Here is a 17,628-nt window from a genome sequence, read left to right as displayed (position 1 = left end):
CCAGAAGTGTGGTTTCAGACTGTCTTCTGAGATGTCTGTACCTGGTTACTTCCTGTTGACCCACGGTACTTTAAAATGCATTTGATGGGGGCTGGAGAGATGGCTCAGAGGTTAAGAGCACTGACTGCTCTTCCAGAGGTCCTGAGTTCAATTTCCAGCCACCACATGGTGGCTCACAGCCATCTATAATGAGATCTGGTGCCCTCTTCTGGCATGCAAGCACACATGGAAGGAATATTGTATACATAATAAATAAATAAATCTTTAACCAAAAAAATGCATTTGTGTCTGAGGAGAGGGCTCAGGAGTTAGGAGCACTGGCTCCTCTTCCAAAGGACTTGGGCTCAATTCCCAGCACCCTCCTGTCCTCCTTGGGCACCATAATGCTTGTAATGCACAGACACATGGAAGCAAATAGTCATACACACAAAATTAAAAAAAGTTTAAATGCGCTTATGTCATTTAATGGCAAGATGAAATTGTGTGTTTTTATTCATCTGTAGATCTGTTGACATTGATACATGAACCAATAGTCTTATTACATGTTTTGATCTCCCTGGGTAAATTAACACATTTTTATTTCTGTCTTTCAGCAGCACTAGGAATCTGTGTTGATGGAACGCTAATGGAAAGCAGGCATCAATACCAGGGAGTTACCCACCATCGCCAGCAGTCCTCCCAGGGCCATGGCCTCTACTGTGCATCCTTCCAAAGTTCTCTAGAAAAGAAAGGGCATTTGAGTGGGTGGTCCCCCAGGATCCTCCCATCAAACCTGAAAAGTCTTTCCCTTGATTTGGCCCCATAAAGGTTTTAGAGAAGCTGGAGTCATAGCTCTGGTTAAGAGCATGGGCTACTCATGTAGAGGATCCACGTTAGGTTCCCAGCACTCATGTCAGGTGCTTCCTAACTGCTAGTAACTTCAGCTCCAGGGAGTTCGGTGCCCTCTTCTGGCCTGTTTGGGGACCTTCACACACATGGCATATAAACACACACACATAAATAACAATCTTCAGGAGCTGGAAAGGTGGCTCAGTGGTTTATTGCTCTTACAGAGGACCCAACTTGGAATTCCAGCACCCAGTTCACAACTGCCTGTGATTCTAGCTCCAAGAAGATCTACCACTGGCCTCAGGAAACCTACTCATATGTAATCTATACACATATACACAATTAAAAAATAAATATTTTAAAGGTTTTATACTGTTTCTGTTTACTGCTAATAACTCACAGATATAACACACAGTATGCCAAGGAGTATGCTGTATGTATGTAGGTACACAGCCACAAGTAAAGCTGTTCCTTGCACTCATGGGAGCTTAGAATTTAACAAAATTTGCTTTAAAATTTTGCCAGATGGTGGTGGCACACACCTTTAATCCCAACACAGAGGCAGGTAGATCTCTGAGTTCAAGGCTATCCTGGTCTACAGAGTGAGTTCCAGAACAGCCAAAGCTATACAGAGAAACCCTGTCTCCAAAAAAAAAAATTAAAGAATCAGCAGTGAAGAAGTGATGATAACCAGAAAATTTAACAAAATGTGTTAAAAGTATCAAGAAAAAGTAAAACATGTTCATTCAAATTGGCAGCAGCATAGCAGCTGGGTGGTGGCAGTAGCGGTAGCAAGCATGCCTTTAACCCAAGCACTAGGGAGGCAGAGGAGAATTGGTAGCATAGCAACCCTCAGAGATTATGGTCATTTCAGGGCAAGATTGCAAATCTTCCGGGCATGGTGTGATGGGAAGGACAGAGGAGACAAAGGAGCACATGAGGGTGTGGTGGTGGATGTGTGTTTTTACAAAATGGGAACATGTTTTAATTTTTGAAAATTATATATAGGGATGAAGAGAACTCAGTGGTTAAGAGCACTGGCTGCTTCTCCAGAGGATCCAGGTTCAGTTCCCAGCACCTACATGCTGCTCACAACCATCTCTAACTACAGTTCGTGATGCCCTCTTCTGTCCTCTGGACATGTGGCACACACGTACACAGACATCCATGCAGTCAAAGCATGGGTACACATTTCTCATTATGTGTGTGTCAGCGGTGTGGGGGGGGGGTCTGTGCACATAAGTGCATGTGTCTGCAGAAGCAGCCTTGAGGTAGCTGCTCCCCTGGAGCTGAAGTTACAGGTGGTTGTGAACTTTGACGTGTGCCAGGGACTGGACTTGGCGTGTGTTTAGAGTTGGAGCGCTGGGGCAGCCCAGTAGAGAGGGGGGACAGTGAGGCTGGGTGCATGGGCCCAGGCAGTGCAGAAACAAGCAGACCTGTCTTTTAGTGGGAAGGTAAGAAAATTTGTTTACTTCTGGTGACTCACGTTTTTTGTTTGGTTTTCTGGGTTTGGGGGTGGGTTGTGGGTGAGGTCTCTTTATGTAACTCTGGCTTTCCTGGAACTTTTTAAGTAGACCAGGCTGTCCTGGAACTCACAGAGATCCTCCCACCTCCAGTGTTGAGATTAAAGGTGTGTGCCACCATACCATACCTGACCTATGCTTTTGTGTGTGTGTGTGTGTGTTGTTTTGTTTTGTTTTTTTGTTTTTGTGGTTTCTCTATAGCTTTGGAGCCTGTCCTGGATCTTGCTCTGTAGTCCAGGCAGGCCTCAAACTAGCAGAGATCCACCTGCCTCTGACTCCCGAGTACTGGGGTTAAAGGCGTGCATCACCACCACCCAGCCTGACTTATGCTTTTTATAGTTAAGTAGAAATGAGGTAATGGCCACAACTGGGAAAGAGTGGGGTTCTAAGTGAAGGTCTGAGCTAGCTGTGGAAGAGGAGTTGGCACTGTTGAGTGCTGCCATGCAGAATCTGGGCCTGAGTCAGATCAGGGTAAACACTTTCTTACCTGTATAATGGACATAACAGATAGATGCTAAGGAGTTAGTGAGCAAATAAATATCACATCCCTAACACTGAACTTGGCATTGAATAAAGCCTCCAGAAAGAAAAACTTCCGGCAGTGCTATTGATGTTTCCGTGTGGCTGTTTCCATTTCTAACCTATGCCACAATGGACACTTTTGGAGTCCATTTCCTTAGAGGATTTCTTAGAACACAAACCTACAGTGAGGTGGTGACATACATGAGCACCTCTGGATTTGCAGGAGTCTTCCACAGCAGGACTCACTCCAGAAAGGTCTCTTAAGGTGTCTGCTAGCCAGTGTCCTGTGGGCTCCAGGTTTCTCACTGCTGTAATGTGCAGAGGTGGAAAGGCCCCTGGAGTCTGAGGGAAAAGTCTGCGTTGAATCTTTCGGTCACCTAGAAATCACTCTTGGGTTCTCCATTATGATCCTCACTGTCATCATTGTGATATTTCCAAAGGTCAGGAGAGCAGACATTCCGGAAGGGGTAAAGGCAGGATGGAGTCACTTCAGCCTGTAGTTACACAGAAATAAAGGTTGGCAGGAGGAAGTCGCTTGACGCCTAGAGCCCTGCTTCCTGGGCTGCTGCTGCCTTGAGCGGCCCAGGAAAGATGGATGCTAAATCAAGCCCCTCTCTGCACAATCCTCCTCCTCTTTCTTCTCATTTTCCTGTCTTTGCTGTTCCCTGTTCCTCCCTCCTTCTGGAGCATGGAAGCTTCCATTTATTTCTCCCCTGTTTTCCTAGACATTTCTCTCCCATCTCCGGTCCCTTTCACTAGAGTGACATCTTGAGCCTGATCCTGCTGCATTAAAAAAAAAAAAAAAAAAAAAAAAAAAAAGGAAAAAGAAATTTCTGCCTCCAATGAGCCCTTCAGTTCTGATCTCCACGGAGATGTGGCAGATGGCAGAGCCTGAGTGAGCGGCAGCAGCCCCCCCATTCCAGGCCAGGGAGCTGCCAGGGCTAGTAAATGGGCTAGTTATGTGCTTCTCTACACTTGTGCACCCCTACTTGGTGCTCGCCCAAACCAAAAACACTGTCATGTCCTATAAAAATGACCTGGAGGGGTGCATCCCCTCTCTAGCCGTTTCTCAGTCCCTCTAGGAGGCATCTACATAGCCACTAAATTTGGAACTCATCCGTGAGTGAGACTTCCTGACCCAAGTCCTGTGTATCCCATGTCCTCAGCCCTTCCAGGATACAGCAGAAAGGACCCACATAGGAGCCATCAGAGAACTCACCACGAGGCTGAGCAGACAGTCTTCACCCTCAAGAGTCCCATCCTAGGCAGGGCCGTGTTTTATACACGAAGGGGGTACCAGCAAGGGACCCTGGGCCCGTCCAGGCTGATGAGCTAGTAGTAATGCTCATGGAGCGTGGAGAGGGCTAAGACTCAAACCAAATGGTTTCAAACATGTTGGCTGGGTAGAGCCTTGTCCTGAGCAGAGAAAGAATTTGGTCACCTTGGAGACCATTCTTTCCCAAGTGAGTGAAGATGATGTAGGTGGCCAAGGAGAAAGGGAAATGGCTGAGTTTGACCAGGGCCCAGCTGGGAGGCCTGGAGTGGGGTTGAGAGTGGCTAAGCAGGGTGGGAGAACACCCAGGCCTAGAGTGTGTTGGTGGGGGCTGCACTCTGACTGTCAACTTGCCTCCTAAACAAAGACCCTCAGAATTGTGTATTGTTAGTGGGTAGAGGCCTGGAGGCACATACAGCTCATGCTGGAAGGGTCTTCTCAAGAGCCAGCAGAAGTGGGATCTGGACCCAAGGAGCTACACGATGCAAAAAGGGGCCATGGTTTTTATGTGCTTTGTAAAAAAAAAAAAAAAAAATACAACAACTTCTGGCCTTCCCTAAGGTTTTTTTTTCTTGCATATTCTTCCTGGAGCAAGGCATGATAAAGTCCATGGCCACCACCCTCCAAGCATCATGACTGTAGTGTGCATAGTTGTAGTCTGTGTCCCTGTGCTAAACATATTTTCAGATACTTTACCCATTCTAAGAGAAACCTTCTGAGAGGGAAAGAGCATCCCCATTCCATGGGTAAAGAAATTCAGATACAAAGATGTTCACCAACCTATCTGAGGTCTGCAGTGAGGATATGTCAGAACAAGAATTTGAATTCAAGCCAGGCATCAGTGGTACAAAACTTTAATCCCAGCACTTGGGAGGCAGAGGCAGGCGAATCTCTGATTTTGAGGCCAGCCTGGTCTTCAGAGCATTCCAGGATATCCAGGGCTACATAGAGAAACCCTGTCTCAATCCTCCCCTCCCCCCCCCAAAGTGGAATTTGAATTCAGGCAGCCTGGCTCCAGAACTGATTCTCCGCTGCTGGGCTACACAGCCTGCCTTGTGCAGGGGAAGCCATCCCTCTTCCCTCGAGATGCTTATAAGTTGGGGGGGGGGGGCGGCTGAGTGACAACATCTCAGAACTGGCCACATTGGCATGGCACTCACTACTGGTGGGGCCAGTCCTTCCAGCCACAATGTGAGCAGGTATGGTTGGAGGAAAATCACTTCACAGAGCCCAGGGAACTACAGCAAAATCACCTGACAAGTAAGACTGTTCTCTTCAGCCATGCATCGGCTCTACATAGCTTTTCCCTGACTCCTGGGAGCTCCAGCTTCCCTGGCACCTTGGAGACTGTTCTTTCCCGAGTCACAAAATGAGTTCAAGTGAGGCTTCCTGGAATAAAGAGGATGGCAAGAGCTATAAGATTTATTTATCTTACAACTGATGGTCCTAGGCTGCATCCCAGCCATCACCATTCCCCATGAACTCACTTGTTTGCTTGTTTGTTTTTAAGATTTATTTATTTTGTATGTAGTGTTCTACCTGCGTGTATGCCTGAACTGCAGGCCAGAAGAGGACACCAAATCTCATTACAGATGGTTGTGAGCCACCATGTGGTTGTTGGGAACTGAACTCATGACCTCTGGAAAAGCAACCTGTGCTCTTCATCTCTCCAGCCCCTCACTGGTGGGTTTTTCAGACTATTCTAGAGAAGACAATGTAGTCCATAAGGATGGGCAGGAAGTGTGCCGACACTGATGCTGTGTTTCTTCCACTGTCCCCGCTGCAGGAATGACGAAAGGGTAGCCACTCCTGGTCCTACTGAGAACGAAGGTATTCACAAAGACAGCACGCACAGCACAGCCAGCTGCTGTGATCTCACACGCAGATCTGGACGTGCTAAGGTGCTGGGGCAGCTTCAGACTACACTCCAAGGAGAGTACCACCCAGACCATTTAGATGGGGTCTCCCAGGCCCTGTCTCAGGGAACCTCCAGGGTGATGGCAGAGAGCAATGTGTGCACTCTCTGCTGAGTCTATCAGAGATGTCCACGTTTTCTAGGAGTCCCAAAGTTAACAGACACACAGCATTGTCGATACGGGCCAAGTCAGGATCAGGCTGGAACATCAGGAGAGGACGGTATTAGGGGACCCCTTTTGTAAAGCTAAACCCAGAAGCTCCTGTTCTGTAGCTCTGGAGGGGAACTCAGGTGGGGAAGGGGTGGGCACTGAGCTTCACACACTCTGGAGTGGCTCCCTCTCCTGTTTTGACTCCAGCCCCTGGCATCACATTGACCCCGATAGAAGAGTTCCTCTGAGGGGATGGCGCCAACGCGAACCAACATCTCTTCTCCAGGTCTCCCGGCCCAGTGGAGACCAGCTGGAAGTTCGAGAGGCTTTATTAAACAATATTTGTGGAGTGAATAAGTACGACGGAAGAACAGAAGGGGTATTAACGGATGATGTCCACATGGGCTATAAATAGCTCTGCTCACGAGCCTAGGTTTCAGTCTGTCCTTGCCGGGGCTTGGCAGGCTCTGGCCTGGCTGGAGCTCATTTTGACATCACAGGAAGGAGTCCTCAAACCGCATGACCCCTCTGCAGCCCACCTAAGTGACCCTTTTCCACTGTCCACACCTAGGACAATGACACTGAGGAGAAACTGTTGTAATGGCATAGCTTTCTTTCTGTAGCTACAGAGGTGCCCCTATTTCTATAGCCAGACCTTTGGAAAGAAATCCGAACCATGCTTTTACCTCCCCAAAGGCAGGGCCAGGGTCCCATAAACAGGTCATGTGGGTCCTGCTCTCACCTCAAGACCAACACTGACGGCAGTAGGCTTCAGAGCCTGGACTCAGTTTCCCAAGGATCTTTTCTGCTCCAACCAGTTTTCTGCTCCTTCCCATTGTCCCAGCTGTGCCCTATATAGACCACGCCAGAATTCTGGCTGTGCTGGCTCTTCCATGCACTCCGTGGCCACCACAATGGGAGGCATGGGAGGCAATGCCAGCTCCCAGAGGGCCAAAATGCTAGCCACTCCTCTGCTCTGTCAACAGTGCCCCCTCCCATCACCAACCCCCTTCTGCCTTTGGACTTCCAAAGCAGTGTTGTTGCAGGTAATTAAAGGGTTTTAATTAAATTAGGATCCCATCTGGCTGGGATCAGTCAGGCCCTTAACGAGGATTGTGTGTCACTAACATCAGAATGTGTATGGGGACTTAGACATGTGAGGACTGAATTTGGGACCTGGAGGTCCTTAAGACAGGGGCAGAGTATCCTGAGTTCCCTGGGGTTCCCTGAAAAGCAGAAGCAGCTTGTACCATCTCCAGAAGTGAGGCTAGGGAAAGAGGAGATAAGCCCTTCTGTTCTTGCCCAGGAGTCTATACACATTTCTGAGATGTGTTGAGATGTGCGGGCATTGCCTCAGTTTCACAGATGAGAAGACCAAAATCTGCAGGGAAGTTCTCCAGCACTAGCTACAGTTTCAAGAAATGAAAGCCCTTGGGTATGCCAGAACCTGCCCTTAATCCCAGTACTCAGAGAAAGAGGCAGGAGGATTGGGGGCAGTCCTGGAGTTCAAGGCCAGTTTCTAGCTTACAGCCAGGCCAGGCTAGCCTGGCCTGCATGAGAACGGATTTTAGAAAGAAAAAAAAAAAAAGAAAAAAAAGAAATAGAGCCCTAAAGCAGAGGCTTAAAGACGGCAGGAATTTCCTTTTTCTCACATACAGAAGTCTGCAGGCAGTTTGGGGCCCTCGGGGACCGTGTCTCCATCCAACTTATCGCCCTCCCCCTTCTCTGTGCACTTACACTGGAGTCTGATGGCAGCTAGGGCTGTGGCCACATCCAGACTGCTGGGTGGATGACGAGATGAAGAAGGAACAAAGGACGAACACCTCTGCCTTAAGATGCCGGAAACTTACAGTATAATCACTTGGCCTAAAGGTCATTGGCCAGATCTCAGGCACATGGCCACGTGCAGAAGGCCGGGAACGTGGGGTGGGAGCAGAGAAATGTAGGATTATGCTAGACAGCTGTGTATCCAACTAACAAGCGGGGACCCCATTCCTAAGAAAACAGGGGAAATGGCTAGTGTATTGGTTCTCTTGTTTCTATGACAACAGCAAAAAAGTGATACAAATGAAGGAAGGGTTTGCTTGTTTGTTTGTTTACTTAGTTTGGCTCCCGGTTTGAAGAGACACAGTTCATCATGGCAGGGAAGGGATGACATGAGGAGTGTGGGGCAGCTGGTCACATTGCATCCGCAGAAAGCAAAGAGATAAACACCGGTATTCAGCTTCTTTTTCTTAACAGTCTAGGACTCTCGCCCATGGGATGGTCCTTCCCACATCCAGGACCAATCTTCTTCCTTTAGTCAAATCTTTTGGAAACACAATGGTAGAAGTGTGGCCCCTATACTGTTCTAAATCCAGTCAAGTAGACAAGGCAGATAAACCACTGCATATCTTGTAGCCATTTCTGCTGCGGGCATCATGGAACAGAAGGAGAGCAGGGATTCACGTCTCTCCCTCCAACCTTGGGCCCTCTTGCCCAACCACACAGAAGGGAGGATGAACTATCACAGAAACCTATCTCCAAGCACAAGAGGAGAGGTAACTTAATTTCCCCAACAGTGTACCAAGATAGGGAGAACTTTCACTTTTCAAATAAGGTGGCTCACTAAGTGAGGCAGCACACACCCTTGTTCCCAACACTCAGGAGGCAGCAGCAAGTGAATCTCTGAGATCGATGTCAGTCTGGTCACTTAGCAAGTTCCAGGCCAACCAAGGTTAGATTATGAGACCCTGCCTCAAAATATTCAAATCAGCCAGGCAGTGGTGTTGCATGCATGCCTGGAGAGCACAGAGCACTCAGGAGGCAGAGGCAGGTAAATCTCTGTGAGTTCGAGGCCAGCCTGGTCTACAGAGCAAGTTCCAGGATAGCCAAGGCTACACAGAGAAATCCTGTTTCAAACAACAAAGCAAAAATTCAAATAAAGAGGTGCTTGGAGGTGGTCCTTTGTCCAAGGTCATCCGGACAACCCATCTCTGATGGGGACTGGCTTGAGTTCCTTCCACAGCCTGTAGCCAGTTCCTTGCAAGCCTCTGTTGTTCAGGAGGAATTGATATGGTCCTTGGGACACCTAGCTAGGTGGCTCTGAGATAATGAACTGAGAACCCCTGAGCTCCACAAACTTGACTCTTAATGCTTGACAGGTCACAGGAAGCAAGGTCCCTGGTGGAGCCAGAACTTAGCCCCTGATGGGCAAATTGCGGGTCTCTTGTGGCATTTGTGCCTTGGGGATATTGTCAGCTGCCACTTCAGGACCTTGGCGTAATTGGCAGGTGCCACCCCCACCCCCACCATGCCTCTGCCTGGTGGGACTGATGGTGTCTCTTGTCACCTGTCACCCCAGCCCCCGGTTCTCCAGGCAGCACCGCAGAACTACAAGCCTTCGGAAGTAACATTTCTCTCTCCCACTCCCAGCCATTCCGTTGGCTCACTTCCCAACTAAGAGTAGCTGGATCACGGAGTTGCCCTCAACCCATTGCAAATGCCCACTCAATGATCCAAGTCCCTGATCACCCTGTGACCTTCAGCTGCCTCCACCCCCACAAACCCCTTCCTCCAGCTTCCCTCTCCACCCACCCACCTTGTGCCTCTCTGAGCAATGGTCCTCGCCATAGGAGCCTGCCACATGCAAGGTCATCAGCATCCCTGCCAAGGATGGGGACGGGGGTGACTCAGTTCCCGCTTGCTCATCTAGGGAAGGAGAATGAAGGAGAGAGGAGGAGGGACAGAAGCCCATTCAGTTTTGCCTTAAGCTTCACCAGGAAGAGGACTCGGCTTTACTGACGGTGGAGCGTCTACTAGCTCCCAAGTTCCAGAGCAAGCTATTGCATAGAGAAGGCACTGCTGAAGCCAGGTAGTACTGAAGGGCAAAGCAACTCTGGGGACCCTGGCACTTGGAAGCCAGTGCTTCTCTTTCAGCCACAGTACAGCCCTTTGCCCTCAGAAAGATGCTAACCGACGAGGGAGACACACTCTTTACCTCTGTCTGGTGTCAACCAAAGAGTGTCCAGTCTGTTGAGGGAGGTTCAACCTCTTCCCCCAGATGCCCCCCAAACTCTGATGGGGAGACACAAACCAAGTAACTGAAGAGCTCCCTGGTCTGGTGTGCTAGGCTTGCTCCAGGGGCAAGCCTATAGAAGAGACAAGACCCTTACAGAGTTGAGTGGGTGGGTGGGGGGACAAGACAGGCCAGAAGCAGGGTCCCCAAACAGTTTGAGAAGGTTGTAAAGTGACCTCAAGGTGCTCTAGGGAGGTCAAAGGGTTGGTGTGAAGCAGGACCCTCACCACCTTCTCTTGAAGGGCTCCTGCAGAAAAAGCCAGTCTCCCGTGGGTGCTCTACAAAGCCAGAGTGAGAAATCAGGGGCATTGTGGGACCTGAGACCCGTCTCTACAGAGGGTGCCATAACCTTTGCCTGCTCAGAAGGGCAGAAGTGGGTATCCTCTTAGCCAGGGAAGTTGAGCGGACCTACTACCCTTGTGAGGATCAAGGGGGCTCATGAACTATCTGGAAAGACTGAGAGGCCAGAGGGCTCCTCCAAGGAATCAGGATTCGGGAAGACATTTGTTAGCCAGATCTGAACTGAGATCAGCCTGGTTGCCGGGGAAGGCAGATAGGCAGGGGAGAGGAGGCAGAGTGTGCAAGAGGGTGAAATGAAGTTATTAAAATGAACCCACCCCCTGTGCAGGCAGCACCGTGTGCCAGAAAGGCCGGGCCCTCCAGCTGTCGGCAGCAGCTGGCTCTCCACAGGAGAAGAGGAGTAGGAGGGGCCGGTCAGAGTGCCCCTGTACTCCGCTCTAGAGTTCAGTGTTCACACAGAGGTGGAAATGGGGGCGCCTCACAGTTTCTTCTTCCGCTACAACCCACAGGTGCCCTAGGACAGTGTCTGATGAGGGGCACAGGTGGGAGAAGCCTCCAGATTCTAGCAGCCAAGGTTTCTCTTGGTGGGGGTAGAGGATGGAGGGGGGAAGTCCCAGACCCTCTGACTGCAGTCACAGGTACAGAAGGGAGGGAGGGAGAAGGCTGTGTAGGGGCATGTGTGTCTTAAGTCTGCTCAGAAGAAATGGCTTCGGGATGATTCAGGGCATAGCTGGAAAGAGAGTGCGCCCCCTCCCCCTGCCCGCAGCCATCTCACTTTCTAGGTCATTTCCCATGTAGAAGGGCTGCAGCCAGGTGTGTGCTGCAGGGTGTAAGTATGAACCATTTGGGCTCAGAGCTTGTGGGCAGAAGGCAAAGACTGGAAGAGGTCAGGCCACTGGCCCCCACTCTAGGACTCTACACATTATGGCTACACTTCCCAAAGGGACCTATGGACCTGAGTGCTGACCTCAAAAAAAGAAAAAAAAAAGTAGACCTAAAAAGACCTCCAGAGGGGACATCATGGTAGGGGCGCCAGCCCGGGCGTCCATCCATTCTGATGCCTTCTCCAGCAGGAGGAAGACGTGGCTACTCTCCTGCTCCATTTGTCCCCATGCCACCTCAGTCTGTTCCTTTTCCCCCAAGAGGCAGATGGGAGTCACAGCTGGAGAGAGAAGAGAGGAATCTCTTCATCCTCTGGAGCTGGAGCCAAGTTTGCTTGGAGGTCATTGGGCAGGTTTTTAAAGTATGTCAGCATTGACCCAAGCCCAGGGCCGAGATACGGGCCCTACCCACCCCTGCTGAGCTAGGGAGGACCCTGAAGGCTGGGTGATTCTCAGAGATGTAAGTGCTGAGTGATGCTGGGGAAGAAACAGAAAGAGGCCAGTGAGGCCAGTGTACTTTACCAGGCCATAGAGAAAAACAATGGCAGAGCTGGGACACCATTGGGGCATCTACCACTGCCCTCTGCAGGGCCAGAGACACAAACTCAGTGAGGACCCGAGAGGAAGATTTGGCCCATACTTCCCTTGCTGACCCTTACCCCCAAGCTGCCCCTTCAGGTGCCATGCCCAGCCTCAAATGTGTTTGTTTGGGCCACTGGCACTAAATCTGTTTGCTTGCAAAGAGTGTCAGAGAAGGTAGCCCCAAAGCCTCAGGGAGCCCCGGCACCAAGAGGCCAACAGCTTTGGTCCCCATCTGGAAAATGCTAGTCAGACAGGGCCCCAGGTCCCTCTCCCCTGGATAACTCACAATGCACTGCCCTGGGAAAGCTTTATTCTCTGCTCCAAGGACAAGACTCTGCACACAGAAGTGACAGGGCATTTCACAAGACTTCCCACCCCTCCCCCCACCCTACAGACAACACTAGGGCACAGTTCCAGCATGGCCACACAGTCCAGCCTCCTGCACCCCACTCTGCTGATAGTCCCAGGGCCCAGAGAAGGAATCCCCATTCCTATTGCGGAGTCCCCCGTCCGATATGAAGAGCTGGCTAGTGAGGGAGCACTCTCAGCGGGGTTAGGGCAGAGAATGGGCGCGCAGCACACAGGCAGGCTTCTGCTCACTGACCTTCATGCTAAGAGGAACTAATAATGGTCCTGTCTCGGTTGAAGGACAGGGATGGTGTGCCATCAGCAAGAGGGTTACAGCAGGGCACAGTGCTGGAGGGAGAAGGGGTTTCGGAAAGGGGTGGCCTGGCTGGTGACAGGTAGTCATGACATCAAAGACCTGAGGGTGGGGATGAGGTCACCACTTCAGCCTCAGTGTAGGAAAGGGGCTCCGGCTGCCCACTGCCAGCCCCATTGGAGGAAGTCACGGAGCTGTCCATCCCAAGTTGTCTACCTGGCCTACACAGTGGACACCCCTTTGCCCACTGCTGTCCTCTTTCCGAATGGCAAGGAGAGAGCCAAGGGTTAAGGTCTTTTCTGTGGCTTGCTCTGGAGCCACCTGGCCTGCCTGCCCAGGGGCCTCAGGGCCCAGCTTCAGCTTTGGACCAGTGGGAAAACTCTCTAAGGCTGCCCAGAGCCCATTCCTCCTCCTTAATGAGTACATTCTAACCTCAGGTTGGGGCCAGCACTGGGGACCCTTCCCCCACCTGACCTCTCGTCCTCTCCACCCCCTCCCTTCCTGAGGCCCATCCCTTTCCCTGCCCAGCACCCAGACAGCCGACCTCCTGCACAGGCCTCTGCGGCCCATCTAGGTCATCCAGATGGGTAATAGGGGGTATCGCTGTGGTAGTTGTAATCTGGGCACACCTTCTGCACCAGCCGATAGTCCGTGCTGTAGAAAGCAATGTAGACACAGACAACTTTAAAGGGCTGGGAGCAGCTCCAGGTGGCAGAGCTCTGAGCGTGATCTCGGGAACAGATCTTGGCTGGGTCGTGGGTACAGAGCGAGGTCCGGCGGCCCCGTTCTACTTTCTCCCACTCCATCCGGCAGTTGAAGATTTTGGAGGCCTTGGCTTCGATGAAGATTTGCTGTTCCTGGTGGAACTCTACAGCTTTACTGGGGGGCACAAGGCTGATGGAGATGTTACCCTGGCCTGTGGCGTTGTGACGGAAGTGGACGCTGAAGGTCCCGTTGCCGTGGTCCACTATCTTCCCCGTGACCAGCAGGTTCAGGGCCACTGTCTTGATGTTGGAGTAGAAATCACCCCATCCAAATATTTTTTTTACCTTGGTCGAGGGTAGGGGGCTTTGCTTGGGGCGGTTGGGGGGCTGCCCGAGGACACCCCAAACCTCCCCAGGTGGGGCCAGCAGCCCTAGGAGTGTAGAGTTGGCCAAGGGGCGGGACTTAGGTGAGATATGACCTCGCTTCCGAGGCACCCTGGGCCGAGGCTGGCCTTCATGGTCATCATGCTCAGAGTCCTCTGAGCCAGGGGGGCCATCATCTTGGCCACAGATGACCTATGGGGGGATTTGGAAAGAGAATTAGAGCTTTGTCCCCAGAGGACACAAGGGATTTGAGATCTGCCCCACCACCCTATCACCATCTCTCCAGGGTCTCTGTCCCTGTCTGACCCAGGCTAAGGGGGAACACCTGCTTGTTCCCTTGTGCTGCGGTCAAGTGTATGCCCTGGCTCCCTCATGATCCACTCTCATGCTCTGATACTCCAGTCACCTCCGTGTGTTTTCTTTACTGCCCAGTCCCTGGCTCCTATTCAACATCTGGAAGGATGGTCAGGAAGTCTCTCCCCTTCATGGACTAGGGTGTCAGAGACACACAGGTCTCCTCTCCAGATAAACCCCAGTTAAGTGGGAAGGGCTCAGCTTCTGATCTTGCAGAAGCCCCCAGTCTGAAGGCGAGGAAGACTCCCTACCCTCGAAATGGCCAAGATGCCAGGGATGCATCATTTCTGTCCTCAGGAGTCTTTCACCTGGAGTAGGGGAGTTGCAAGTTATTTGGGGAGCCCCATCTCTGTCTTAGAGCTCCCTTGTGTCAACACACACATATCTCATGCTGTTTAAGACATTTTCGTCTTCTGGCTGAGACACCATTCCTAGCCTAACTGCTGGCTTATGGACCATAAAATAGGACTCTAGAACCCAGTGACAATCCTGGTCAGGAACCAGTTTGGTTCAGGTTTTGCTGAGACTAGGAGACCCAGGTACGAATGCCACACCTAGGATGGCCAAGCTTGTGGAAGCAAAACCCTTCTCTGGGGAACACTGGTGACGACATGCCAAGACGGCACTTGCATGATGAGGGACCAGTTCTTGGGAGTCCCGTCTCCCAGGTGAAGACATCAGGATGTGCAGGTTACATCACCACAGGACACGGGCCACAAGTGTCCCATCACAAGGCACAGGCCAGATGGACCTTTGCAAGAAGACTTTTTACCGAAGCCCTGTCTCCACCTGGAATGTCCTGTCAAACTCTGCCAGGGCTTGTCTTGCCTCAGTAGCCTCAGCTATGGTGACAGACCACACCTTGGGGAGGCTTTTTAGAGGAGGGGATAAAGAACAGGCAGAGCTAGGCAGGGCAACGGGGAGGTTACCTGGCTCCCTAGACTCAGTGGCCTTGGATGTGTTTGCTCAGTTTCTCAAACCGAGTTTCACCAGTGTGTCTATGTCTCCAGCGAGGAGACACCAGATCAACTACCACATCTGGACTGATGATGATGTGGGTGGGGCCGAAGAATTACTGAGGAGCTGGGATGGGAGGTTCCATAAAGGGTTAGTCTTTACACCTCTTGCTTTGGCCTTGGCTGTGCCTATGGCTGTGCGCTGTGATCAAGCCAGTATCTGTCCCGCTGTTAAGGCTGGCCCTGCTTTCCAGGTTCAGCGCCTCCAGGGTCAGGAAAGGCAGGAAGGGAGACTCCTAGGGCTGGGTTCAAGGCTGCCCACTTGTTCCTACTTGGCTCTAGGTTTAATTGAATGGTTGAGATAGTCAATAGCTCAGTAGTGAACAGGGCCACAGGGCCAAGCAGCGAAGGCTTCCTTCCCAACATTGGACTGGGGGTGGGAGGGTGGCTGTCAATGGAAATCGTTTTGAGGAAGGGGGCAGATCTAGTGGCGCTGAGGCTTCTCCAGGACAGGATGGGGATGGGGACAGCTGTGGGGCGGCGGGCATGGGTCGCGGGGGAGTTAAGCTCTGGGCTAGGGTCCGGGGTGGGGTTCTAGGGCATTCTGGGTCATGGGGGAGCGGGCTTTAGGCGCTCAGTTCAGCTGCTGTGAGCGCCTGGGGCGGGAGCCGCCTGCCCAGGTCCTGTGGGGCTCGGGCTGCGCGCAGCCGGGAGAGGCGAGGAAAACAACAGGCGAGGAGGGAGGGAGCGGGAGGGACGGCGGGAGGCAGGGACGCGGGGGCCGCCCCCGGTCCGCCCGGGCTTGGCGCGCCAGGGCCCACAGTTTGGGGTTCTCTGGGCCCTAGAGGTCAGAGGAGAAACCAGCGTCCCCAGACCGGGCAGGTCACCTGCCCCACCCCCGTTCCGCGCGTCCTGGGATGCTACGAGAGGTCGGGTAATCCTTGGCGACTCAGCTCCGAGGGCCCTTTTCCCTAGTGTCACTCGCACCTCCCGCCATCAGCCGCGGAGTGGGTGGGCCAGCCGAGCACCCTCCTCCCCGCCCCTATTAACCCTTCCAGTCCGGCCTCCGGCCTCGGACCCGCCCTCTCCCCCAGCCTCCAGCGTTCGTCCGCAGCCCCGGGATGTCAGGGTGGGGGGGAGGGAGAAAGTTTCAGGGCTCCGCAGCTTCCCGCGCTCTCCCCATCCTCTGGCCCCCGCCCTGCGCCTCTCCCCGCGGACCACTCACCAGATAGAGGCTGCCCTGCACTAGGAACACGAAGCAGCAGCGGGTCAGTTGCATCTTCCTCCTCCGCTCTCACCCGTCTCTTTTTTTCCTTTCGGGGTCCCAGGCCCCTCTTCCCCGGGCTGCTCCTTCAGGCGCGCTGTCCCATGCTCAGGTCCCGGTGACTAGCGGCCCTTCCCTCAGCCGGTCGCTGGGACCGACCCCGCCCCCTTCGGTCCAGCTGTGTAGCCGCCGCCCCCTCCCCGCGTCCAGCTGCGGGCTGCGCGGTCCCTTCTCCCGGTGCCAGATGTGAGCCCGGAGCGTCTCGAAGGGGCTCCGGCTGCGCGGTGGCTCTGACGCTCCAGACAGGCGCTCGACGCCCCGCTCGCTTCCAGAGGCTCGGCTCTCGCCCAGATGTGCTGGGGACCTGCGCGCGCGCCCGTCCCCGGTGCTAATTCCCCAGACCAGACGGCCCCTCCCGCCCCGTCGCGGCGCGCCCCCTGGCGGACGCCCCGGGCCAAGCCGAGCCGCGGCCGCCCGCTCCCCTCGCTGCGCCCCGCCAGACTGGAGCGCTCCTGGCGCCCAGGCGGCTCCCGCTTCCTCGTCCCTCCCACTGGCGGCGGCGGCAGGTACCGTGAGCCCAGTCGGTACCTCCGGAGTTAACTCCTCCCCTGCCGGCCCGCAGCCAGGGGACCTGGGACGCCGACTTTCCAGCGTAGGGGACAGGAGGCGGGCGGAGGAGCCCTGGGAGAGGAGGCGAGAGACTGGAAGACCGCCGATGGGGACACCAGCTTTTCTGCCCTTCTGGCAGCGCGCCTCATATTCTGTAGCGGGCATCGAGGTTCTGTCGCCCTACCTATCCCCACCCTTAGGAGTCCTGGAATTTGGAAAGACAATTCTGTCCAAACCCATTTTAAGGGTCTAAGGATAGCAACAGCGGGCCACAGAGGCTGGTTCCTGCAAGACTTGATGAGGGTGCTGAGGGAAGTTCTTCTAAGTGTCTACCCCTTAGCACGGCCGTTCTTTTTCCTGGAAGATTTCAGGACCTCGGAGCAATTATTATGAAGCGTTTGGTTGAGGCGCTGGCCAGAAGAGACCACTAGGGGCCAGGCTGGATTCTGGGGTTAGGGTAAGGGCTTGCCTCCTGAGAAACAGAGGATTAAATGGGATGAACAAGGCCTCTCAGAGGCTGTCCTTCCATTCTTTCTTACCCATTCCCTACTACACAGGAGCTCATCAGGTTGGGGAGGGATTCAGGTTGGGGAGGGCCCATCCCAGTGGGGTCCCAGGTTGTCCTGGTCTCTTCAGATCTCCAGGGCAAGAAGGACTGACCTAG

At 52.9% G+C, this 17,628-nt stretch overlaps 1 protein-coding gene and 1 long non-coding RNA gene across 2 annotated transcripts; both read right to left on the bottom strand.

The window, feature by feature from the left end:
- Positions 1 to 456: 456 nt before the first annotated feature.
- LOC125408570 (uncharacterized) lies at positions 457 to 4,663 on the bottom strand. The gene is made up of 3 exons (XR_007234495.3): positions 4,093 to 4,663; positions 3,075 to 3,367; positions 457 to 718 (listed from the first exon to the last, which is right to left on the bottom strand). It is a non-coding gene; the product is annotated as an uncharacterized LOC125408570 (long non-coding RNA).
- Positions 4,664 to 9,793: 5,130 nt separating this feature from the next.
- On the bottom strand, positions 9,794 to 16,749 carry Nxph3 (neurexophilin 3). The gene is made up of 2 exons (XM_048446976.3): positions 16,317 to 16,749; positions 9,794 to 13,973 (listed from the first exon to the last, which is right to left on the bottom strand). The coding sequence occupies exons 1-2, from the start codon at positions 16,368 to 16,370 to the stop codon at positions 13,269 to 13,271; spliced, it is 759 nt and encodes a 252-aa protein (XP_048302933.1). The 5' UTR covers positions 16,371 to 16,749; the 3' UTR covers positions 9,794 to 13,268.
- Between the last annotated feature and the right edge of the window lie 879 nt (positions 16,750 to 17,628).

The sequence above is a fragment of the Myodes glareolus genome, chromosome 9 (assembly GCF_982192425.1).
Source record: "Myodes glareolus chromosome 9, mMyoGla1.1, whole genome shotgun sequence".
Taxonomy (NCBI): domain Eukaryota; kingdom Metazoa; phylum Chordata; class Mammalia; order Rodentia; family Cricetidae; genus Myodes; species Myodes glareolus.
This window is presented reverse-complemented; position numbering and strand designations above follow the sequence as displayed.